This window comes from Scomber scombrus, chromosome 17 (assembly GCF_963691925.1).
Source record: "Scomber scombrus chromosome 17, fScoSco1.1, whole genome shotgun sequence".
NCBI lineage: Eukaryota > Metazoa > Chordata > Actinopteri > Scombriformes > Scombridae > Scomber > Scomber scombrus.
In genome coordinates, this window is record NC_084986.1 from 26,990,349 (window position 1) to 27,013,579 (window position 23,231).

Below are 23,231 nucleotides of genomic sequence, written 5' to 3' on the forward strand. Positions count from 1 at the left end.
GTGGTGGTGGGGGGGGGGGGGGGGGGGGGGGGGGGGGGGGGGGTACAGTATGTAAACGCAGAAACAATTTAATCATCAGCTTTCTCATTGCCTCTAGTGTGTTTGCTGGGTGTCAAATCCCCTACCCGAAACGAGAGTTTCTTAACGAAGACGAGCCAGAGGAGAAAACAGAAAAGGTAATTATCCAGTTCTACTGTCTGAAAAAACAAGTCAACTGATTAAGATAGCCTTAATTGTACATTGTCATTGTCTTTGAGTTTTGCTTTGCAAATGTAAAGTGCTTTATAAATAAAATGTATTATTATTATTATTATTACCTATACAAGAAAATTGTGAGTGCGACTCAACTTTAAATTAAATTCCACCATTTCATTTCATCACTTTCATAACAGCTTTCAAAACAGTGAGACATATTAATATCGACGTGTGCAAACTGGGTTGTAATTGTTTCCATCCTTTTGTGTTATTCCACGGCCACAGACAACATTTCATTCTAATTGGCTGGAAGTTGTTCATCACTTTTAGATAACCACACCACTCAAATAACATTACCATTCTACTGTAAATGAACCCTCATAGCTGGAGACTTCATTTCATATTGCCAACACACACTTTACACTTTGGTATTGCACTAAATATGTAAATATATTTTATAAAACATACTTACTTTGATGACATGTTTTAATTGCTGGTAAGTGGACATATTATAACTAGAATAATCCCTTCCAACCACTGCAGTTATTCAAAATAACACACTCTGCATTGGATGGTTTTTTTTTTTAACTACATTTTCATTTATTTTAAATCTCTTGTATTGTCAATCCATATTTTGGCAGTAAAACACATGGTTGTATATGATACCAATAATCACTATTATCTCCTGAGATATCAGCAATCACACAGGCTCAAACAAGTCTGAGCCTGTTTCCTTTTTTTTTTTGGCACATTAGTAGTCCATGTGCAGTTTTCAGTGTTACCGACTGTTTCCTGGATCTACTTTTCCATCATTTAGAGTGTATGTGTTTATGTGCATATCTGTTTGACATCACCTCAAAGTACACAACCTCTACAGAGTGCATACAGCTGTTATAATCCACAAAGGTGTTTAAAACACAGCAACAATGCTGTTTGCTTATTTATATCTTTACATACATTCCTCCATTCAGTATTCACATACTGTTAACAGGTGAAGTCATGCTGATGCTACATATACTATATATATGCTTGACCTCTACAGATCTACAGACTGTGACAATGATCTGAAGTGTACAAAGCCCACACCAGTATGAGGTTGGAAGCCTGTAGTTGTGAGATGATTCAAGTCTTACAGCAGTGCAGCAGTCACATCAGCTTTCCATGTAAAGTCTGCAGAGTTTAGATGTTTCCAGACTGTGTCACTTCACCATCTCTCTATGGTTAAAAATGATCTACTTTAAGCACATGACTGATGGCAGAGTGGTTTGATCTAATAGCTGCTTTGGCTGAAATATATGAGTATTCTCCAATATATTTTAAAATCTTTTAAGACTCTCTAAGATTTAGCACAATGTGGTTGCTCCTGGGTCATTTCTCACTACAGTGATGTTTAATGTTATCAAAGCAGGGAATGGAAACTCCTTTTTGTTCATGTATTCTAATGAAAACCCAAAAAAATCATGACACTATCATAACTCATCCATGCTTTAACATAAGGAGTTCATTGTTTAATGTAAAGACCACAGACAGAAGTGGCTGACTGATGTAAAATGTACATTATGCTGTAGACTTGATGCTTTATACTCTTGAGTTAAACACAATTGAAGCAAGAATCTCTACTATGTGAAGTGTAGAACACATGACTGGCTGTAAATCTATTTATAAAAAACACATGGTAGTCCTACATAATATACAAGTCAAACCCTACCTGATAATCAGACTCAATTATTATATGTTTAATTATTTATTTATTATAATGTTTGACTCGCAAAGTCTGGAGGCAAGTCAAACCTTACAGTAAGTTTAGCACCATAGTTCAGGAGTGGTCACTGTTATCTATTTTCGGTGATAAACAGTTTAATTTGAACTTGAATGCAAAGTAGTAGAACTGAACGACGACATGAATCGCTGTGTGAGGCTGTTGAAAAATCACAGTGATCAAGTCAATTGAATTGGGCGGGGTTGTTTTTTCTCATTTGCACTCCGAAGTCAAATATTCCACCAAATTGACGTGTAATTTTGTAAACTCTGCGCTCTTCAAGTAAATTGCATCTCCTCAGTAGTGTAGGATAAACGTTCAGCTATTTCAATAATCATTTGATCATCTCTGTGTGCCAGATGTATCCGGACAGTTTAACATGACACCTATAAAAGAGCAGATTTTGTTACATAATGATAAATGTTACAGTTGGGAGTAGTTCTTAGAAATCTGCAACCCATTAGATCTAACAGTGTCTTCTCTGTTCTTTCAGCTATTTTTACAGTGTAATAAATCACTACTAGAATTCTGCTGTGACTTTGCCACAGGCAGGGACACACTGAGAGACCTCTCAACAAAGCTGGTACATTTTAGCTGCGTGGTTTAAAAAAAAGAAAAGAAAAAAAAAGAAAAGCAGATCACTGTAGGGAGATTCAGCTCTGAGAGAGGGATGCTTTTTTTCTTCATGCGGCTTCTGATAATTCACAGGTCCTCCATCACATTAGCAGCTGCTGTCTAGAAAAAGCGACACCTTTTCTGAGTGTGTTTGAGGAGTGTGAGGTGAGCTCGAGGAGTGTGAGGGGCTCTCTCAGCTCAGTCACGTGGGACAAACATAAACAGACAATATGACACACTGTAATGTCCAGTTCAAAACACAAAACTAATGACTTCAAACTGACTTACTTAATATGTCTTTCTTTGTCTCATGTTCAGCTCAGGTTTCTCTTTATTCTGATGTTTCCTTTAAATAATACACTGATGTTTTAACTAGTCAGACAGCATGTCAGCCATCTCAGTGTGTAAGTGGATCACAGATAGCTTGTATGTAAGAATAGAGCTAACAGAGAGTAGAACAAAACATCTATTACAAGTTAAGTAACCAGCGTGATTTCATACACACTTATTTTTGGGTTTTCTAATCAGATTACCCCTTCATCACTCCCTACAGGCTCTTAATCGCTTCTGTTAAGCTTTTGTTGTTTTGTCCTACGTGTCCATCTGCAGAACCAGACCCAGCAGCACCAGCAGACGACAGGCCAGACTCAGGCCCAGAACCAGCAGCAGGCGGCAACCCAGCAGGCCCCCTCCCAGCAGAGTTCAGCTCAAACTAACGGCACCTCCGGTGCCACGGGAGCCACCGCTGGCGGGGGTTTACAACACGGCCAGGACCAGGGGCCTCCAAACAAGAAACCTCGTATTGGGCCCTCTGGGGCCTCCTCAGGCACTGGGGTGCTCCAGTCAGAGTACCAGGTAAGTACATGTCCTCTGTCCTGTTGAGCTCAATTGTTGTCCATTAACTATTAAAAAGACATCAGTTAAGCCACACTGCTGCACTGGCTGACATGTTCCTTCATTACCATGAACATACACACACTGTAAATGATTCTGACTCCCACACACATCGTCCTGCTGCTGGAAATACTCACTGAACACCAAATGTGTATTAATCCACAACTGAAAATAGTTCTCAGTGAATGCACTGTTTCCTCCTGATTAAGTAACATTTGTTAAAAACAGTGTCCAGCTGTTTTAAAAATGAAAGGGCATGTATGTGTCAGTGTGGCTCAGAGCTACAGACAAGGTAGAGAAGTCAGAAAGGTTTGAGAAACAGACTAAACATTGTTGGTTTTTAGTGTTTTCATGGGATTTGTTAACAATAAGAAACACATAGAATAGACTTACAGTGAGGAGGTACAGATAAGCAGCAGTAACCTACAATCACCTCAAGTGTCAACAGTGGCAGTTTTTATTTCCTAATCTGGCTAGGAAAAAAACAACAATCTGAAGCTGTAGTTTATGAAGCTGCTATTCTGTACCGTATTATTCCCACGTGATTGGCTCCCATGTTTACATGCACAACATCCTTTAACACACACTCAATCAGTGTCACTTTGTAAGCAGGAAGAGATTTAAGAGACAAGAGTTTAAAGGGATAGTTCTCAGTTTTTGTAGACAGTATTGTTGTTTTGATGAAACATAGCTAAACTCAATATAATATTATCACTGTTATTAGTCTGTTACACTTTTAGTGGAATTTAGAGCCCGTCCGATATATCGGTTATGTCAGTAATCCCACACCATTATATCAGTAATTAACCCATTCAGTGTGGTTTAATGCTGAGAGAGTCGATTCACTGATTAGTCAAGTCGATCAACAGAATGGAAATATCTGTATTTATCTATCTGACATTAAAGAGGAAATCATGGATTAGTCAAACAATCATCCCAGTCTGTCTGTTAGATGCAGACAGATGTGAAGGAATGTCAGCAGTGTAATGTGTCGGTGTCTGTGTGACATCCGTTATGGACAACAAACACTTCCATGTGTAATATGGACAACAAAAACAATAACAACCTGCCGGCTGGCTGATAAGCGCTGTACATTCCACACTGTCCTGCTGACAGAGCTGGTAGCAAATCATTGTGGTGCGTGCTAGCTTTTGTTTCCTATTCTGGCGTCTGTTGTATCTTTGGCTCTGGTTTTATCACAGGACCAGAGAGAGGGACATTTCTGAGTGGTTGAGAGAGTGTGATGAAATATAGGGCAGGGATAGAGAGAGCATGTGTCAATGAGTGAGTGAAGTGTTATAGAGGTGACTGTTTTGACCTCTCCTGTGTCTGTGTGATTGTGCTCTGTCATTCAGTCCACACAGCGTGACTGTCAGTCATATGTATTAAAGGCCTGACTGAGACTGGATTTTTGGGACTGATGCCAATACCAATATTAGGGAGTAAAAAAATTCCGATATGGATATATCGGCCAATATGTATATACAGAAAATAGATACATAGACTCTCATTTTTTGCAATGATCTCTCAAATGTGGTTTTTAAACACATGATAAAGATATGTAATGGAGGCTGTGATATTTTAGAGGTAAACAATAAATGTTATTGTGTAAAATCACATCACTGCACTAAAACAGTAGTATTTAATAATTATAAATAACTAAATAAAAAAAATAGAACCAAAAAGTTGTATGTATATTAAACTTGAATTAAGAAAAAGTATCAAATATACATAAAATGCTGCCTATATAACATTTTAACAGAAGACAACGTATACCCCCGATACTGATATATCTCTTATAGGCCAATATCAGTTGATAATATCCACTAACCAATATATCAGTCAGGCTTTAATGTATATCACACATATATAAATATATGTAGCAGGCGCTGAGGCTGCATTGGGACATTTGATAGTTGTCAGGCCTCAGCAGATGTATAAATAAACCAGTGGACTGGACTAACACACCACGACGGGGGTTTAGCTGTTTGACAGTGCTGTCAGCATCCTACTTTTCCCCTCATTGATCCCTGTTCCACAGGCTGTCCCACCATGCACCACCCCCAATCATTCTCACAGACAGACACAAGACTGCACATGTGACCTGGACTTTGTAGTGTAGATATGGAATCAGTTCAACTGAGGCCTCTGGTCCTGAAAGACAGCTTCTTGTCACCCTGTGATCACGTCTGTGAGTTTACATATCCAGCACTGCTCTCGCTGCATTCCTTGCTTGTGAACATGACTGCAGGGATTATTTCAGATTTTGCAATACAGGTTAAAATTGAAGCAGCAGAGATCAAAATTGCCTCACTTTTAGTCCATAGTCGGTCGCCAAGTGCTTACTCGTGTGGGAATGTTGGGTGTCTTTAAATTAAATGAAAAGAGACCCAACGAGACCCAATGAAAGAGTACAGTCTAGACCTGCTCTATGTGTAAAGTGCCTTGAGATAACTTTTGTTGTGATTTAGTACTATATAAATAAAGATTGATTGATTTATATTTGAAAAACACAGAATCCTACACTTCCTGTAATGCAAATGGACAGAAATGCTCATTGCACCCACCCAATACATATCTCCTGCTGCGGGTTTCGTGCTATTCTACTGATCAACAGTTAGTAAAGAAGCAATGAGGCAACAAAGACAGTGATGAGGACTGCTAGCTGATCATGGCTGTAAATAATGAATGATTTAAAATGATCATGCAGATGTTTTATAAGCAGCACCACTGACATTAGACCAGAATGAAACATACAGTTCATTATGGTGAGTAACACTCAATGTAAGTATAGATGACCCTGATGATGTCACCAAGGACTCAGGCACAACAAATCTCCTCCAGCTCTCACAGAAATGATTACACAGCTGTTTTTCACAGGCCACTCCACCTGACCAGAAAACTGTCCATCAAAGTTCAAACACGTCACACAGCTCTTCTCCAGTTTATTCACCAAATATTTTCAGCTACTTTTCCGGGGACTCGTCTAGTACTTATGTTGAGCTCACACTGGTCTGTACCTCAGTGTGTGTGTGTGTGTGCGTGTGTGTGTGTGTGTGTGTGTGTGTGTGTGTGTGTGTGTGTGCGTGTGTGTGTGTGTGTGTGTGTGTGTGTGTGTGTGTGTGTGTGTGTGTGTGTGTGTGTGTGTGTGTGTGTGTTTATGTTCTTAGAATGATCATGGAGACTGTACTCTGGGATGCATGAAGCAAGGATGTTGTCCAACCTGACTCATGTGATGGTGATCCTGTATATTGACATATTCAGCAATGGAAAATCAGTTAAAAGTCACTAAAAGTACTTAAATGAGTAGCAGTTGTTTTCCTTGTTAGGATTGAAGTTTTTAGCATGTTGCCACCTGTGAAGGGGTCGGTTCACCTACCATATCTACCATACACTGGAATTGGTTGTAGTTTTCAAAGTGTTGAGTTTGTCCTAGTTACCGTAACACACAGAGTATTATCTGGCTCAACTCTAACCTGCCTTCTCAGAATCAATATGACATATTTGAAAACAGCAGTCAGAGTTTGGATGTTTAGTAATAAATATTCAGTTGCTTCAGTGAGCTGCTCACCACTCTGTTTTCTCTCCACCCTTCCCTCCGTCTTTCCGTCAGCACTCCGGCTCCCGCCTTGGTTACCAAAGCAACGTCCAAGGTTCCACTCAGCCCCAGAGCACCATGGGATACTCGTCGTCATCCCAGCAGAGCTCCCAGTACTCCCACCAGACCCACCGTTACTGAGGCTCCCCCCCCCCCGTCACTCCTGAACCAGCAGAGGAGTCAGCTCCTCCTCCTCAGATGTCACCACAGGCCCTCAGCTCCAGCCAGGGCATCGCTTCCTCATCCCGATTGGACATCCCTCGGCGCATTACGTCATTCCAACTCAACTCACTCAACCTTTTCAGTCCACCCCCCCCCTCCCAGATTATCACCTTTGACCTCTTACCTGACAGCATTCTAAAGGGCGCTGTAACATGAAGGCAAACAAACACAGGAACCAAAAAAAAGAGTTCTGCCTCCTCTGGCTGGTGAAACATTTTGAAAGCAACTGAAAATAATGTAAGATAGATGTGAAGGCTCACACACACACACACACACACACACACACACACACACAGACTCAGAACCATGGCACTTACAAACACAACGTTCCTCATGAGGAAGAATCGCAGCTGTGTTTATATATATATTATATAGCACCTTTTTCTATTTGACTTTTTTTTTTCTCTCGCTTGTTTGTTAAAGTTTTCAAGTTTAACTTGATAGTTGATGTCATTGTAAATATTGTTACATATGGAAGTGAAACACAAGAGGAAAAGCCCTTTACTGTCATCATCTCTAGCGTACTACGACCTCGGATAATCAAAAGAAAAGGAGTTTGACCCTGTCCTATTAGATAAAAAAAAAGACATTCAATGTTTCTACACAGAAAAAGAAAATCAGCTCTCCAGCTGATGCGATTGCAGGGAAATATTAAATGCGCAATTTAACTTAATCTTCTTCTTATAGGGTTTCTATATTTGGATCTCTCTTTATCTAGATTTGAATTTGGAACGTAAGAAAAGTAGTTGTCTTTTTACAACTCTAAAGTTGTGTATTTTCTGATTAACTCCGCTACCTGTAGAGATAAAACGACATGTGACTCGGTGAAGATGTTTCCTCCTCCTCCTCCTCCAACGACGACAACATTGTTTCCTGGAGGTTGGACGCCTCTCATTAGTGGCCAGCAGCTCCAGAATGGGGTTTTTTTTGTTTTGTTTTGTTTTATCATTTTTTCGGGAGCTGCTGGTAGACACTTGGCTGTGACACCCATTGTGGACCCTCAAGACTTTCGTGGTTTCCTGAACACAAACGTGCGCATTCAAACGTACGGGGCAGCTAACAGTATGCCCCGCTCTTCCCCGTCTCCTCCTCCTCACACCCTCCCATATGAGTTATGAAACTGTTACTGCCTGATGTCAGATTGTTTTTTTTAGTTTTTTTTAAAGGTTTTATTGTGATTATTGTTGCCCTGTGTGTGTGTGTGTGTGTGTGTGTGTGTGTGTGTGTGTGTGTGTGTGTGTGTGTGTGTGTGTGTGTGTGTGTGTGTGTGTGTGTGTGTGTGTGTGTATGTTATTTTATCCTTTTACTCACTAAACTGCACTGAACAGATCTGCAAAGAGCTGGAACAAACGCGGGGCAAGTTTTGTCGCGCCCCCCCCTCCCCCCCCGAAACCGCCCATCCTCCTCTTCCCCCTATCCGCCCCCCTAGGCCGAGCGCTCAGACAGACATTTGGTAGAAACTGCGGCACGTTCAAAGAAAACGGGTGTGTTTTTTAACACGAGGGAGGAAGGGGCAACGGTAGTTTAACCAAAGTATTGATGTAAGTGTGCAGCGTGAATCCTCAGTGCCCTTACAACATGTTTTTTTTCTATTTAGTACTTTTTAAAAATCATTTTCAAACATAATCACCCATCTTACTGTGTGGATTATGTTTTAATTAATCAGTCAAACTATAAAAAGCACTTAAAAGATAATCAGTGATGAGGTATAACACAGTACATTTACTCAACTTCATCTGCTCCACTACATTTCACAGGGTAATATTACACTTTTTACACCACTTTATTTGTTTAAAAACTTAAGTCATGAGTTACTTCTCTACTTCAGATTTTCCATATCAAACATATGAACACATTTAAACTATGGTACAGTCATTTCAGCCTATAATTAAATCCCAAACACCAGTGCAGTAAGAAGTTTCCAGCATGTTTTCAATGCAAATCAATGTGGTTTTTTTTAAAAAGGGTTACACTTTTTGTAATTGTGTCTAAGCTTTTTAGGAGCCACAATTGTCTTAATAAGATTGGTGCTTTTCACACTGTTTAGAGACTGAGCTGCCCACCAGTATACAAAGTAGTTCACCTGGAGCAGCTACAACAGTAAAAATGTTAATACAGCAGTAATTATCATCTGTATGTAACATTCTACAGTACTTCTACATTTGATACTTTAAGTCAATTTGGCTGAAAATACTTCTGCACTTTTACTTGAGTAAGATGTTTAATGCCAGACTTGAGTATTTTTACATAGTTGTATTATTATCAGTATAGTTCCTCCACCACTGAAGATAATAATGCAGATAAGACACAGTTAGAGCAAATCTTCAAGGGCAAACCCGAGTGAGATTTGTTTTCTACATCCCTCTCACCTCCCCTTTTCATTCCCTCACAGCTTTCTCCACCCTCACTGGTCCTGCCCAGTCACATGATAGACTATAGTGCAGGTTGTGTTAAAGAACGCACCCAATGACTGCGATACAGACGGGCGAACGGAGGGATTGGTGGAGGGGGGGGGGCGAAGAGCTGTGTTTGCCAGATCTGTGGTCTGCAGTTGGAAAAGGAAACACTGACACCTTGTGACTGAAAAGAGAACTGGACCTTTTTATCAAAACATGCAAGATGTTTTGTGCAGAGTTCCAGTTATATTTCACTGATGCTGATCAACCACCTGCTTTGCTCTCAGTAAGAGAGTATTGATTATTTGCATCACACTGTTAAAAAGTTGCTGTTTAAGGCTTTATGTTCAATGCATTGATACCAAGATGCAACCTTATATTCAGTTAAGAAGGTGAATCTCTGCAAAGTCTCCTAAGTGACTACCATACTGGATCTTTATCTGCAGTCAGGTGGATGTTTAGGTGATGTGTCTGGTACTGGGTCACTTCCATCCAGATTGTATTAGTTCTGCACAACAGCAGACAGTTTTACTCTCAGTTCCACTTTTTTAAAGCAATACTTGACTTGCAGTTAAAGGGATTTGGAGCAAAAGTGGATCAACTTTTCATGTCAAATCTTGACTGATCTTTTATGGTCAGAAGAGTTTCATTCTAAAACCAGTTTGAAAAAGTCACAGCTTCTATTTAAGGAAATGTTTGATTGCACAAGTTGGTTTTTTTTCCAGAAGAAAGCACATAACATCAGTACTTGGTTGATGAAAAACTTTTATGGACTGGATCTTGTGATTTTTGTTTTACACATATTTAAAGCTGCAGTAATTGATATTTGTTTACTTCTTTTTTCGGCCACTTGGGGGCAGCAGAACGAGCTAAAAGCAAAAGTGATATGGGCCCTGTTCACACCTGGCATTAACATAACTGGCATTTTAATGGCCATATTTTCACATTCAGAGCGCTGATGTCACCACCAGGCCACTATTCCTTTAGATTCCATTACTTTATACAGTCTCTGATTGGCTACTTCTTTAATTGGTAATTGTTCCTGTAGTTTATACTATCCATGTTCTAAGATAAATGAGCATCTAACCTCCATGATTTAAACAACGTTAAGCAGTTCAACACTCTCTTCTGTCTCCAACTATTTAGTCAATATCTTTAGTCAATTTAGTCAACCACAAGACATACTGTTGAGATAGTTGTTCCCAGGCTGGGCGTTATTACAAATGACAGTATTAGTTGTGAATAAGTTTGGGGGGGTTTTCTGTGTACGGAACAGGACCTGAAAGTTGTGGTTTCACTTCAGCTCTCTATGAAGTTTCTCTGGCGAACGTGTTAGCAAACAATTCCTTATTTACACAACCAGCAGAATTTGAAGTCATGTTTTTGTCTACTTGATGAAGTCAAGTCAAAGTCTGTCCAGTATTCACTCCTCTTTTAGCTTTGTTTTAGGTCTTCAACAACTCCTGAGAATAATATTGCACTCTTTAGCTGCTAGATATACGGCTACATACACTAGCTAGTTGCTACTTTGCCTTTCTGCCATATTGTGCTTGACAGCTAGCATACAGTGTGTCAATCTGACACACTGTAAACTGAAGGTCAAAAAACCAAAACAGTCTAACAGCTGGTTTGTTACTATAAGCAGCTCTTTTTACATTAAACAGACTCATTCGATTAACATGAAAATATTGATTAGTGCAGCTTTAAAGATAAACTTGGGGTAATGAATTTCCTCCTGAAACAAATGTAAAGTGGAAATGAGCTCTTCATACTGTATGTGTCTTGTTGTTCATCTTTTCTTACTATTGTGTTCTGACAGTCTGGCAGACAGATCGGGGTGGGGGGGTGGCGGGGTGGGGGGGGGGCACAGCCTGTTCAGTTTTATTTGACGGGGATCAAAACCAGCAGCTATTCAAAAAAAGGTTTTCTCCTCTTCTTAGTGTGTGTATTTGAAGTCAACCTCAGTAGCAGTGAGGATATACACACACACACACACACGCGCGCACGCTCCACTTTGTGGTACATTTACTCTCCGCACACAAGCGAGGTGTCACGAGTATTATCGAGCATGAGGCTCCAAGCGGGAGACAAATTATTGTCAAACAACTCCTATGCAAAAAAGAAATCCCAGACTAAAGCTTTGTCCTGCGTTGTGCTTCAGTTCTACAGTTGACAGGTTTCTTCTCTTTTAATGGGTGACGTGTCTTCATTCAGTTTGTAATATTCAGTACAATAGTCCAACACAGCACTCACTCATGTCCTCTTTTTCACACCATTTTAAAATGTACTATAAATTAAATATTGTAAAGAAATGCATATATATGGATAGTATACAATCATATTTATTATTTCCATACATCTATGAATAATACCCATTTTTTAAAAACTTTCCTCTGCCTTAACTACAGTAGCTATAGAAAGGGACCTCTGTCAGACAAACCAGGCATCACTAGACCATATTTCTTGTTCTTTTAGAGTCATTTCTTCTCTATATGCTCACATGAAATCATGTCTAGTTACTGAATGTGTTAGTGTCGCCTCAATATACAGTAGAATGAAGGTGACACCTTTGTTTCATGTGTTTTTTTTTTTGTTTTTTTTTAGTCAAACAGATATTCCACAGTGTCTCTGTTTTTACAGGAATGATAATGATCCACGTTTTAATTTGTGTGGATGGTGCCTTTTTTTCTTTCTTTTTTTTTAAAAAAAAGTAGTCCATCTGCTAAAGATGTCATATGAATTATGTTGAGGATTTTATTTTTTTATGTTTATTTTGCGTGTTTTTTGTATTTTCATGCCTCCTCTCTTCGCTCTCTGATTCTTTATTTCCGTGTCCTTCTTCTTTTTTCCCATTATTATGTAGCATATTGTTATATACACAATGTGGAAACTAGCAGCTAAATATATCTATATATTATTTCAGATGGTTGTGTCACACCTCTAAAGACTGCAAAACAATGATGGAGGATTAGCACTCATTTTTCTCTTTCTAACAGATCTCCTCCTCACACATTACTGAAGCGCAGTTAAGTATGTTTTGAAATGATGTACATAAAAAAAAAACACATTTTAAGAATTTTCGCGTTGAGATATTGATACATGAATTGTCTAATAATGCACTGTTATTGCTCAAATATTTAGTGGTAAATTAAAAGAAGTATTTAATGTTTTTTAATGTCTTGCTTCAGACACTAAAAGTTACGGCAGTGCTATGAGAGTTATACGACAGATGATGCTCCTCTGTGTGTGTAGATATGGACAGACACACATTAGTATACGCCTATAAGAAATCTAGTGCACCTTTAGGCTGCTCTCTTTCTCTCTCTCTCTCTCTCTCTCTCTCTCTCTCTCTCTCTCTCTCTCTCTCTCTCTCTCTATCTCTCTCTCTCTCTCTCTCTCTCTCTCTCTCCCTTTCTCCCTCTCTCTCCTCTCACATTTCCTTCTTTTTGATAGTATTTGCATGGGCCTGTCTTTTTTCCAATGGAGAACATAAGCACTTATCGTCGCCCTCTCTCAACAGTTTGTACAGACAGACAGACGCTCCATCTGCAAATGTGCATTTCTGCCATGCCTTCAATGCCAGTCATGCCATTCAAATAACGAGCATAGTTTGGCTTGTGTCACAAAACTTGCTCACGATGACCCTCAATCCCTCCTTTTTACTACACAGTTCCCTGTTGTGGAAGAGACAGTATGTGACAAACATTAATGAGACTTTTGTGTTAAATTGTTCTCCACACACATAACTCCCCGACACTGTCAGTGAGCTGCATCAGCAGAATGCTTTGCAGGTCGGGCGTCTGTCAGCTCTTCTACATTCTCTCTGTATTATGTGTGTGTGTGTGTCTGCACACAGGTTTGAAATATACAAATGGCCTAAATGTATTGTCTTTTCATAGCATTTATATATAAGGCAGCAATAGCTCAGTGCAGGAAAATGTAAAAAAAACAACAAACGTTTATTTAGCTGCTTTTAGCAAACTTGTCCAAATTTCACTGTACAAATGACTGTTAAATGAGAAAAAAGTCATGTATATTTATTTTATATCCTCTATTATAATAAAAATCTCTTTTGTCTCATTGGCTTTGGTTTCTGCAGTGGTTGCTGGGAGCGTTGCGGTCACTGTTTTGAGTGTGAACAGAGTGTTGCTGTTCCTGGTCACCACTTGATGTCACCCAAGCGTGACTGTTTACTGTGCTGGTCCCATTCAGCCGCTGCTGGATCCTGCTGAGCCCTCGTCACTCTGTCCTTTCAAAAAGAATGCTGTACTTTTTAGGATTGATTTCTCACAAACACAACATTATAGAAGTACATGGTGTGTAGAGTATAGTATACACACACCATGCACTGTATAGTACACACCATAGTACCACCAGACAAATATGTCTGGCTGAATTTTAGGGAAATGTGTATAAAATGATCCACAAGACAGCCAGAAGATTTCCAGAATATTTGATGATTTATTACAGCTATAAAAACATGGAGTCCACATTATGTTAAATATACAGTACTGTGCAATAGCACTACAATTAAAGTGAGGATGATGACAAAATATAATGTGTTTTTCACAGTAAGCATGCTCACATCAATATTTGTTGTGAGCAGCTTTGTCTTTCAAACAGCAGCAGTTCTCCTCAGTACACCTGCTCAGTGTTTGAGGTACTCAGCAGGATGGTTGTTCCTCCATGTTGAAGAAGTTGCCACACTTCTTCTTCTTCTTCTGTGGATTTGGGCATCTCAGCTGTTTCTGTCTCTTCATGTAATCCCAGACTGACTCCATGATGTTGAGACCAGGACTAGATGTACTTCTTTAGTTTTACCAGTAGATTCTGGTAGCTTAAGATACAAATGTGTAGCAGCCTACAGAGACGGTAAGTGTGAGTGTGCTCTGTCTCCTCACACTGTTACCTTTCCAGGACAAGATAAGGTGTTTGAGGTCACAGTGACAAGCTTTTGCAAAGTATTGAAGGTAAAGTGCTTTTTTTTTTTTTTAAACCTTTCCTTGAATGTACCTTCCAGACAGTGGTTGGTTTCAATCATGGCATGAAATACAAATTCCACACACTTCAAATAGTTGGAGAAAGGTAATCCATCATAGTGAACATTAAGTTGTGTTTATTTTATTTATTTTTTCAGTCAAAGTCAGCAATAATGCTGACTTTGTGCTGACTGTGAGATTCATGAATAAAGTGCTGAAACTCGGAAAACTGAGGATTGCTTCTGTTCCTCAGATGCAGAAAACAAAGAGACAAAGATCTCAAAACAACATAGTTGCAGTAAAACCTCCACATCTTTACATTTTCAGTCAGATTTCCAGTGATTTAAAGCTGCATGTATTACAGAAATTGAACTACTGACCAATCAAATTGATGGTATACAGTTACACTGCTACACATCATGAGTACTTCTCATTTATGTCCTTATTACATAGAAGTGAATGTCTTTGGATGATTTGAGTGCTTATATTAGCCATCAAGACATTCCACAAGATGCGTCAAGTAAGCACCACATTCACGTTCTCTTTACAGGCTGGTGCTTTGACAAGTGAAACCAGTGCAGGCAAGCTGAGACTTGGCATCGACCTCGTGAGTTCTGGCAGATGCTCTAGATGAGCCACTCAGCCTGCAGTCTTACTGCTACCACTTGACGGAAATTTATGACTTGGAGAGAGCTCAGCAGAACGTACTAATGCAGATGATCCCGTTTCCTACTTAGTGTCCAGGTGCTACTGCTCGGGTCAGCAAGTGAGGAACAAGCTAAGCACCCCACCAGTAGAACCTGACCCTCAACATGTTACTGAAATAAATCACTTCTGCACTTCTGGAGTTTCTCTGCATGTCAGAATTTGCAAATTGCCACCTGCTGTAGGAGCGTAGGTTGCTGTAAATGAGTCCTGAAGTCTCTTTTAGTGCTGGAGAGAAATGCTGCAGTCTAATTACAATCAACAGCATTTAGTTTGCTTGCTTTTAGCTACAACACTATTCAGTGTGATCAGTGTCTACATGTAGGCACATGAGACAAGAACATGACATGACATGACATGACATGATGACAAAACATGGCATGACGCATAGTCACAAAGAATGACAGAGGCATGATGAAAACATGACACACAATATAATAGTATGCTATTAAACACATAAAATAACATTAATTCTGAAAATAAATAGTTAAAAAAACATCACCTCCTGCACCACAGGTGGTAATATTCTGTATTTTTCCTGCCATAAACAAATCAATGTGGACAAGTTTCTCACTTCCTCAACCTGCATGTAGCTTTCTGCCCCAAGCACACTGCTTTTCCCCTGAACATGTACATCTTTAAAATCTACCATTAATAAATCATTTCTTAAAAAAAAAAAAACATGCACTGATTTGTTTTTAATTACTTCTTGCTGTTAGTGTGTGTGTGTGTGTGTGTGTGTGTGTGTGTGTGTGTGTGTGTGTGTGTGTGTGTGTGTGTGTGTGTGTGTGTGTGTGTGTGTGTGTGTGTGTATGTATGTGTGTGTGTGTGTGTGTGTGTGAGTGTGTGGTAATGAAGGGAACATGTCAGCCAGAACAATGTTTTTATGTGTGTATATTTTTTAAATATATATATATATTTTTTTCTCTCTTCATTTTATTGAGTTTTTAGTATAATCTGTTTTACAAAATAGTTGCACTTGTGAATGATACATTAGGTGTATGAAGTAACACAACAGAAGAAGAATAGAGCTGGCCAATATATTGATATTATATTGATATTGCGATATTTGACTAGATAATATCATGACATGGCACAAGTGTTGTCTTGTCCTGGTTTTAAAGGCAGCAGTACAGTTACAGTGAACTGATGTCATTCTCTGAACTTAAACTGTTCTAACGGTTCTATTATTTGCCTTTTCTTAGTTATAATATCGACATTATCGATGATTATTTATCAAAAATCTCATTGTGTAAATATTTTGTGAAAGCACCAACAGTTATCCCTGCAATATTTTCCCAATATCGATATCGAGGTACTTGGTCAAAAATATCATGATATTTGATTTTGTCCATATCACTCTACCCTAGTACCATCTATCAGTTATACTGTTATTATCATATTATTAATAATATGATTCATATTTGACACTCACTCTACCACTCTATTAACTGCTGACATGAAAGACAGTTAAGATTTAGGAGATACTGTTTATGTTCCTGATACATTACATAAAGCAGTTCTCCAAAATAGATATAATTGCATTTGAAAATGAACTCTTTATATTATTTTGTGATTTTAACAGTTGGATAACAAGGTGTCTTTAAACATAAACAATGCATCTACACCCACATAATGATTTTGCATTTTATAAAGATTGAAAATTGGATGATTTCCTTGCTCAGTACTTTGAGTATATTGTAGGTTTAATGCAGTGCCAACTCCCATTCCTGACTGTCTCACTGTTGACCAGCTCTGTGCCTGGTGTGGGATGGTAGACTGATGTCTTGGTCTGCTCCTCCTCCACAGTTGTGTGGTTAGGAGAGTGTTTGTGCTTTCACCGGCACGGTTAGGGTGGGGAGCGGCAGAATCACAATGAGCAGATGGTACATTTCAAGCCAAAGCAGTGTTTTTTAACAAGTATTTACTCCGAAACTAAAACTCAGCCATTGTCTACTGCCACGTCAAACATGTAGTTCAATAACCCACAAACACACAACAGGTTAGCCTTAAAGATTAGTCTCATTCTTCTCAGAAACTGTTGAGGTCTGTGATTTGTTGGGACTGGACAATTACAGAGTTTTCATGTTAAATTTAACTGTTGTGTTCTTTTAAAGGGTTCATTAGCTTTACTGTTATACTTCTGACAACAAACAAAACTAGAACAGCCACACTGACTGCTCTGTGATGCTGTACTTAGACACAGCGAGCTACCTTTGAGCTCAATGTCAGAATGCTAACATGCTCAAAAAGGCAATGCCAATATGTTGATGTTTAGCAGGTAATGTTAACCATCTGAGGGGTTGATGCCATGTTCACATCACATGGGATGGCTGGTGGAGATAGGAAAGATTCAAGGTGGTTGCATGATTACAGAGTTGGCCGTGTTATGATTCAAACATTAATTTGGGTTTAATTGCACTGAATAATGGTCTTTGGCTAATGTGCTCTTTGGTGATCTGAGACATCTGTATCTGTTTCATTTTCTGGCATTTTTTTAATATTAACTGCCAAGGCGGATGTATTGGAGCTTTCGTAAACTCAGAGTTTCCCAGTCGTGATTGCGACTTGGATGTTGATGTGACAACATGTGATGTTACGAGTCGAAATCTAGAAATTCTGATCTGACAAGACTGTGGTATTAGGCCCAGACTATGACCTGAAAGGTTACATTTCATTCCCCATATTTTCTACTTATAAAATATTCACCATCTGAGTTTAGCCTAACATGCTAACAATTGCTAATTAGCACTAGACATAGAGGGCTGATGTCATTAGATATTTGGTCAAACGATTGAACAAATTGAATTAGCTAGGTGAAGTGGTGTTAGATGAAGTGGTAAGAGGTTGCCAGAGTGATTACAAGAAGTAATCATAATTTAGACATGAATAACTAAAACATGGCATTCTGTCAAATAGCTTTAGAGACATTTCTCTAAATCAATATGTCTGGAGGGAAGAGTCAGAGGATCACTAAAGGCATGAGGGTTAGTTATGTTGGAACAGTGAATGTCTGTACAAAAAATCATCAAGAAGATGTTTAGATATATTTAACTTGATACTTGAAAACTTTGACCTGCTGGTGGCTCTACAGAACTGAGTCAGAAAATCACCGAGGTCAACAGGATTCATCCTCTTGGGACCATCCATAATTTCACGATATTCCATCTACTAGTTGTTGAAATATTTCAGTCTGGCCCTCCCTGAAGCCATGCTTGGCAAACATACTGTTGATAAAGTTTCCCTATTGGTGGGGTTGATGTTTCAATCAAACACTGGAGTGAAAATTCCCTTTATTTGAAATGTTCTAAAGCCTGATCTACACTCCCTCCAGTGCTGTTTTCTAACATGATCAGTCTAATAACAGCCATTTCAGCTTTTCCACAATAACACTGCTGATCTGCAGATATATGTGTGTCCTTTCTATCGTCTGCAGCTCTACTAGGAAAGTGCTGGGCGCATCCACCAAGTGTCAGTTTGACCTTAAGGGTTGGAGATCGGTGTCTGGAGCTCTGCCATCACACCACTCACTCCCAGTCTACTCTCAGAGCAGCTTCCAACCACAACTTGATGCTTACTCCACAGACCTTGACATTTCAATTGCCTCTAAGTAATAAACTCTCTACTCTGCTCAAAACAGACCCAGACTTTGTTTGTGTCATTATCTGTTGCCTCCTACAGAGTCCAGTGCATTTCATGGTGTACAGTACAGTATTGTTGCAGATTTTCACATGAGCAAAGCTTGTTCATTTAAAAAATATTATATATTTTCATATAATAGGATTTTTGTATAATTTAATGAAACTAGGCAACTTGCCTCCCCAGTAGCTGATTCACTGTCACTGTCAGAAAGAAACATTTTATTTCCAAAACATCATTTTTTCAGAATCTATGAAAAATTGCATTTTTATTACTTTGGCCAACCAACAGATTTTACCATTTGATGCAATTGATCGTGACATTTTTCTTCTATTCATTTAGGGAGTAGGTGGGTCTCTCTGGCTCAGTAATGCCTGGTTTGCTTCTTATCCAAAGAGACATTTTTTCTGTATTTCCTTGGAACTTACTGTCTTGGGAAGTTGCAGTAAGCTACAGTAACATACAGTAGGCTACATGGAGTCCCTCAGGGGACAATACTTGGTCCACTGCTGATCAGCTTGTACATGTTGCCTCTAAAACTAAATGTATGTTGTCATAGTGACCCTGATGACGCACAGTTATACTTATCCTTGTTCCCTGGAGATCTAAACCCTGTTAAGTCACTGGATGGAAGCAATAAAGGCATAAACAACTAGACTCCCCGCAACTTCCTTATCGGAGTTTAGCTTCTTTCTCCTTGGAAAATACTACACAGATGAAAACCACATCACCAATAAAACAGAAGCTTCCTTTTGTCATGTGAAAAGATGAGTTCAAATGTTTCTGTTCCATCTTAAAACACTGCTCATATGTCCATATGTACACTAAACGAATTATCAGTTTCTGTAACCCTCCCATATTGGTGAAGCTCTTTCTAAAGTAATGTAATTGTTGGTAATGGGGGCGTACAATGATGGATTTTATGTGAGGCTTCTGCAAGATTCAGTAGACAAGTCAGCTGGGTAGCGTTGAGGGGATAGTAACACAAAGAAGGAGCTTTTTGTTAAAATGATTGTCACTTTGAAAGATTCCCATTTGATTTATCTCCTTATTCATACTACTACTAAATCATATTAGCTTCAGTTCAACTATTTTGAGATGATTTCTTGAGCCTTTATTTGACAGATGAACCATGAAGAGAGAGAGAGAGACAGGAAACAGAGAGAGAGAGTAGCAACAAAGGTCCCTGGCTGGGATGGAGGTCATTATGTGGTATGTGGGTTAACCCTTAGGCTACAGAGGCACCTCATTCACTTCAAATTTTGACTATATTTCACACTATGATGCAAACTGTAGATTTTGATCCCCATATCTTCCACTGGAATTGAGTTATGGATCTCTTCACAAACAGTAAAGACAACAGGGACGTTTACAGTAGATGTTAATTGAGTCTTTAATTGAGATTATTTGAGTATTATTCTAAAACAAACTCAACAAAATATAAACTTGTCCTTAAAATCTAACAACACTGTCTGAACTGAAAACATGCATATGATTAGTTTTGGTGTGTTTCTGTCTGTACATTACGTCTACGTATGTATATGTACAGTATCTTCTTCCTGTGAAGCATTGCATCCCCCTTGGAATGAAATGTGGTATGTCCTTGCTATCTGAAACCACAAATGACCATACAACCTTCTATTAAAAAAATCCCTACAACTGAAATTGAAATGTGTAATTCCGAATAAGTGCAATTTTCCACATCAGTGCTACTGGAAAACTTGGTAACAACTTGCTATTGGCTTTGATGATTTGACAAATACACAATTAAAACTCATAATTCTCTCAGTCCCAAATATTGGAAGCACAAAGACAGATCACACATGTATAATATCAACATTTCTTAAATATATATATAAAAAAAGTTTTACATTTAGTAAATGTACATACAGTATATTTATGGTACGGCTGTCTGTATGTAGTATATGTATGTAAACAGAAGTATATACAGATGTATATATGTGGAGATTTTTTGGTGAAATACATAGTTTCCTTTCATCTAACTTTCAATTATTTTGTATATTTTTGACATATTTGTTCTATTTGTAATATATTTTATTTTTTGTATTTCACAAATTTTAGTCCCAATAATGACCGATCTGTTTTTGCACCTGGGTGAATAAACACACTTGTACTTTCATATGTCACTATTGTACATTTGAAAATAGAACAACTTCCTTCCCTCTTTGTCCTCTCTGTCCTTAACAATGCTTTGTCGAGCTCGCTGGCACCGGAGTGGGCTGCATAAATCTGCTCCAAATGACCAGTGGACAAGCACAGAAGTTTGCTTAAGAGGGGACTAATGACTGGAGACCCACTGCAGGGCTAAATCTAAACTGCTGACCCCATGACAAGTTGTCCTCAGACCGTGAGAAACGGGCCTCTTTCCATGCCAAGAATGTGGGTGGCCGGCCTTGTTTCTCCACAAAGCCTGTCTGAGGAGTGTGGCCGGTCACAGCACCAGAGTGTAACAGCAGGTTAATGTTGTCTGATTTCTCTCAGGCTGCTGCTGTTGTGCACATGTTGCCCCCTTTATTTTCCTCTAGGACGGACCACACTGTCATTCTTACAGTACAGCACGTACACAGGGAAATGGAGCTGTGTGAGTGTGTGTGTGCGAGTGTGTGTGTGTGTGGTTGTGGTTGTTGGTGGGTTGGTTGTGTGTGTGTGTGTGAGTGTGTGTGTGTGTGGGGTGGGTGGGGGGCTGTAATTCCAATGAGATGGGTTGTGAAATGAGACCAAACCCGGATTCTTCAGAATTTTGATTCAGCTGCTCTTTTTTTTTCTCTGTTTTTGTTTTTGCTGATTCACAGGCCTGACACATAAGCCTCTACCCTGCCAGCAAGTACAAAGTGTATAAAGGCATTGTGTAAAGTAATGAATACTGTGAGAGGGCCGGTCAGAGAGAATAAGAGGCTGCACTGTGCTGTCAGTTTGCCATTCGTACTGAAGGGGATTTCAGCTCCCCGGGCTTCAAACTCAAGAGTCGAGAGGTCACGGTCTGTGCGAGATAGCAGGGGCCACAATTGGTGTGTGAGCGACTGTGTGTGTGTGTGTGTGTGTGTGTGTATGTGTGAGTCACCGCGTTACGCCGACACACGAGACGCCATATGTTTCCACCCAGTTCACTGAAGAACAAATGCGCCGTCCTTTTTCATGAGAGCTCCCACAAGCGTCTGTTTTCTCACTCACTCACTCGCCCCATGTGTGTGTGGGTTAACGCAGCGAGAGGCAGCGAGCAAGAGACGTGGTCCACATCAATTATGTCGTAAAAGAAGAATTAAATGGGACACCTGTTTATGATGTCCACGCAGAATGAAAAAAAAAAAAAAGTGGAAACTGGAGGGCCCTTACATCAAAAACTTACTTGAAACCAATAGCAATGAAGTCTCAATGAGTTGCCATTTTCTGGCATCAGTGCCAACCCACACCAGAGAAATTCCTTATGAAATCACAATATTTTGATGGTTTCTCTTTCCCACATGCAAATTCTGCTACAATGTGATACCTTTAACTGTTTCATTCTTAGTATGAAATGGTCAAGATGAGGCTTTTGCTCAGAGTGATCTCATTTACATTCTATTCTCATCATGAATTTCTTTCTGAATTGTTACAATATCCATCTTAAATATCATAGAATAGAACTTTATTGTTCACCAGTGTTCACCAAAACATAATAGCAGCATAAGAATAAGTACATGTAAGTACATATATAAGTACATAAGTAACATATAGAACAAGTAACATATAGATCAAATGTGGGAACAGAATACCACTGAGACAAAAAACCCCACTTGTTCCACAGATTACAATACAGAACACAGGACATTAAAATATAATATAAAATGTGTCTGTGGAGAGAGATGTGTGGCACTGTTTTCTTTTTTTATGGGGGACTTGATATAAAATTATTTATTTATTTATTTATTTATTTTTACAAATTTCTGTTTATGGAGCAATTCAATTTGACATACATCCCACATATGTATTCAGAACACATTTTCATAACAAATTCAAATTCAATTTTTAAAAAAGAGAGAAAAACAGGTAACATAAAGTGACAATAAGAACAATAACATGACGACCAGGATCCCCAATCACTCACAGGTCTAAACCCTCCGCCCACCCAACCAACCCTTCCCTGTGCATCTCCACCCCACCTTCATTCCTACACTATATAAAATACTTTTTTAAAAGTATTTTTGGTAGTAATAGGTACTTAGGCACAC

General features: G+C 39.0%; 1 protein-coding gene across 4 annotated transcripts in view; it reads left to right on the plus strand.

Moving 5' to 3' along the window:
• The window catches only part of cdk19 (cyclin dependent kinase 19), a 69,845-nt gene extending 50,930 nt beyond the window's left edge, over positions 1-18,915 (plus strand). For 3 of the 4 annotated variants that reach the window (XM_062437079.1, XM_062437082.1, XM_062437081.1), the window contains exons 11-13: positions 98-176; positions 3,179-3,424; positions 7,077-9,019. In XM_062437079.1, the coding sequence (XP_062293063.1) occupies positions 98-176; positions 3,179-3,424; positions 7,077-7,202 (451 nt within the window). In that variant the 3' untranslated portion in view covers positions 7,203-9,019. Of the gene's footprint in view, positions 1-97; positions 177-3,178; positions 3,425-7,076; positions 9,020-18,799 lie in introns of those variants that run through there. The other variant, XM_062437080.1, reaches the window with a different exon arrangement.
• Positions 18,916-23,231: the final 4,316 nt, after the last annotated feature.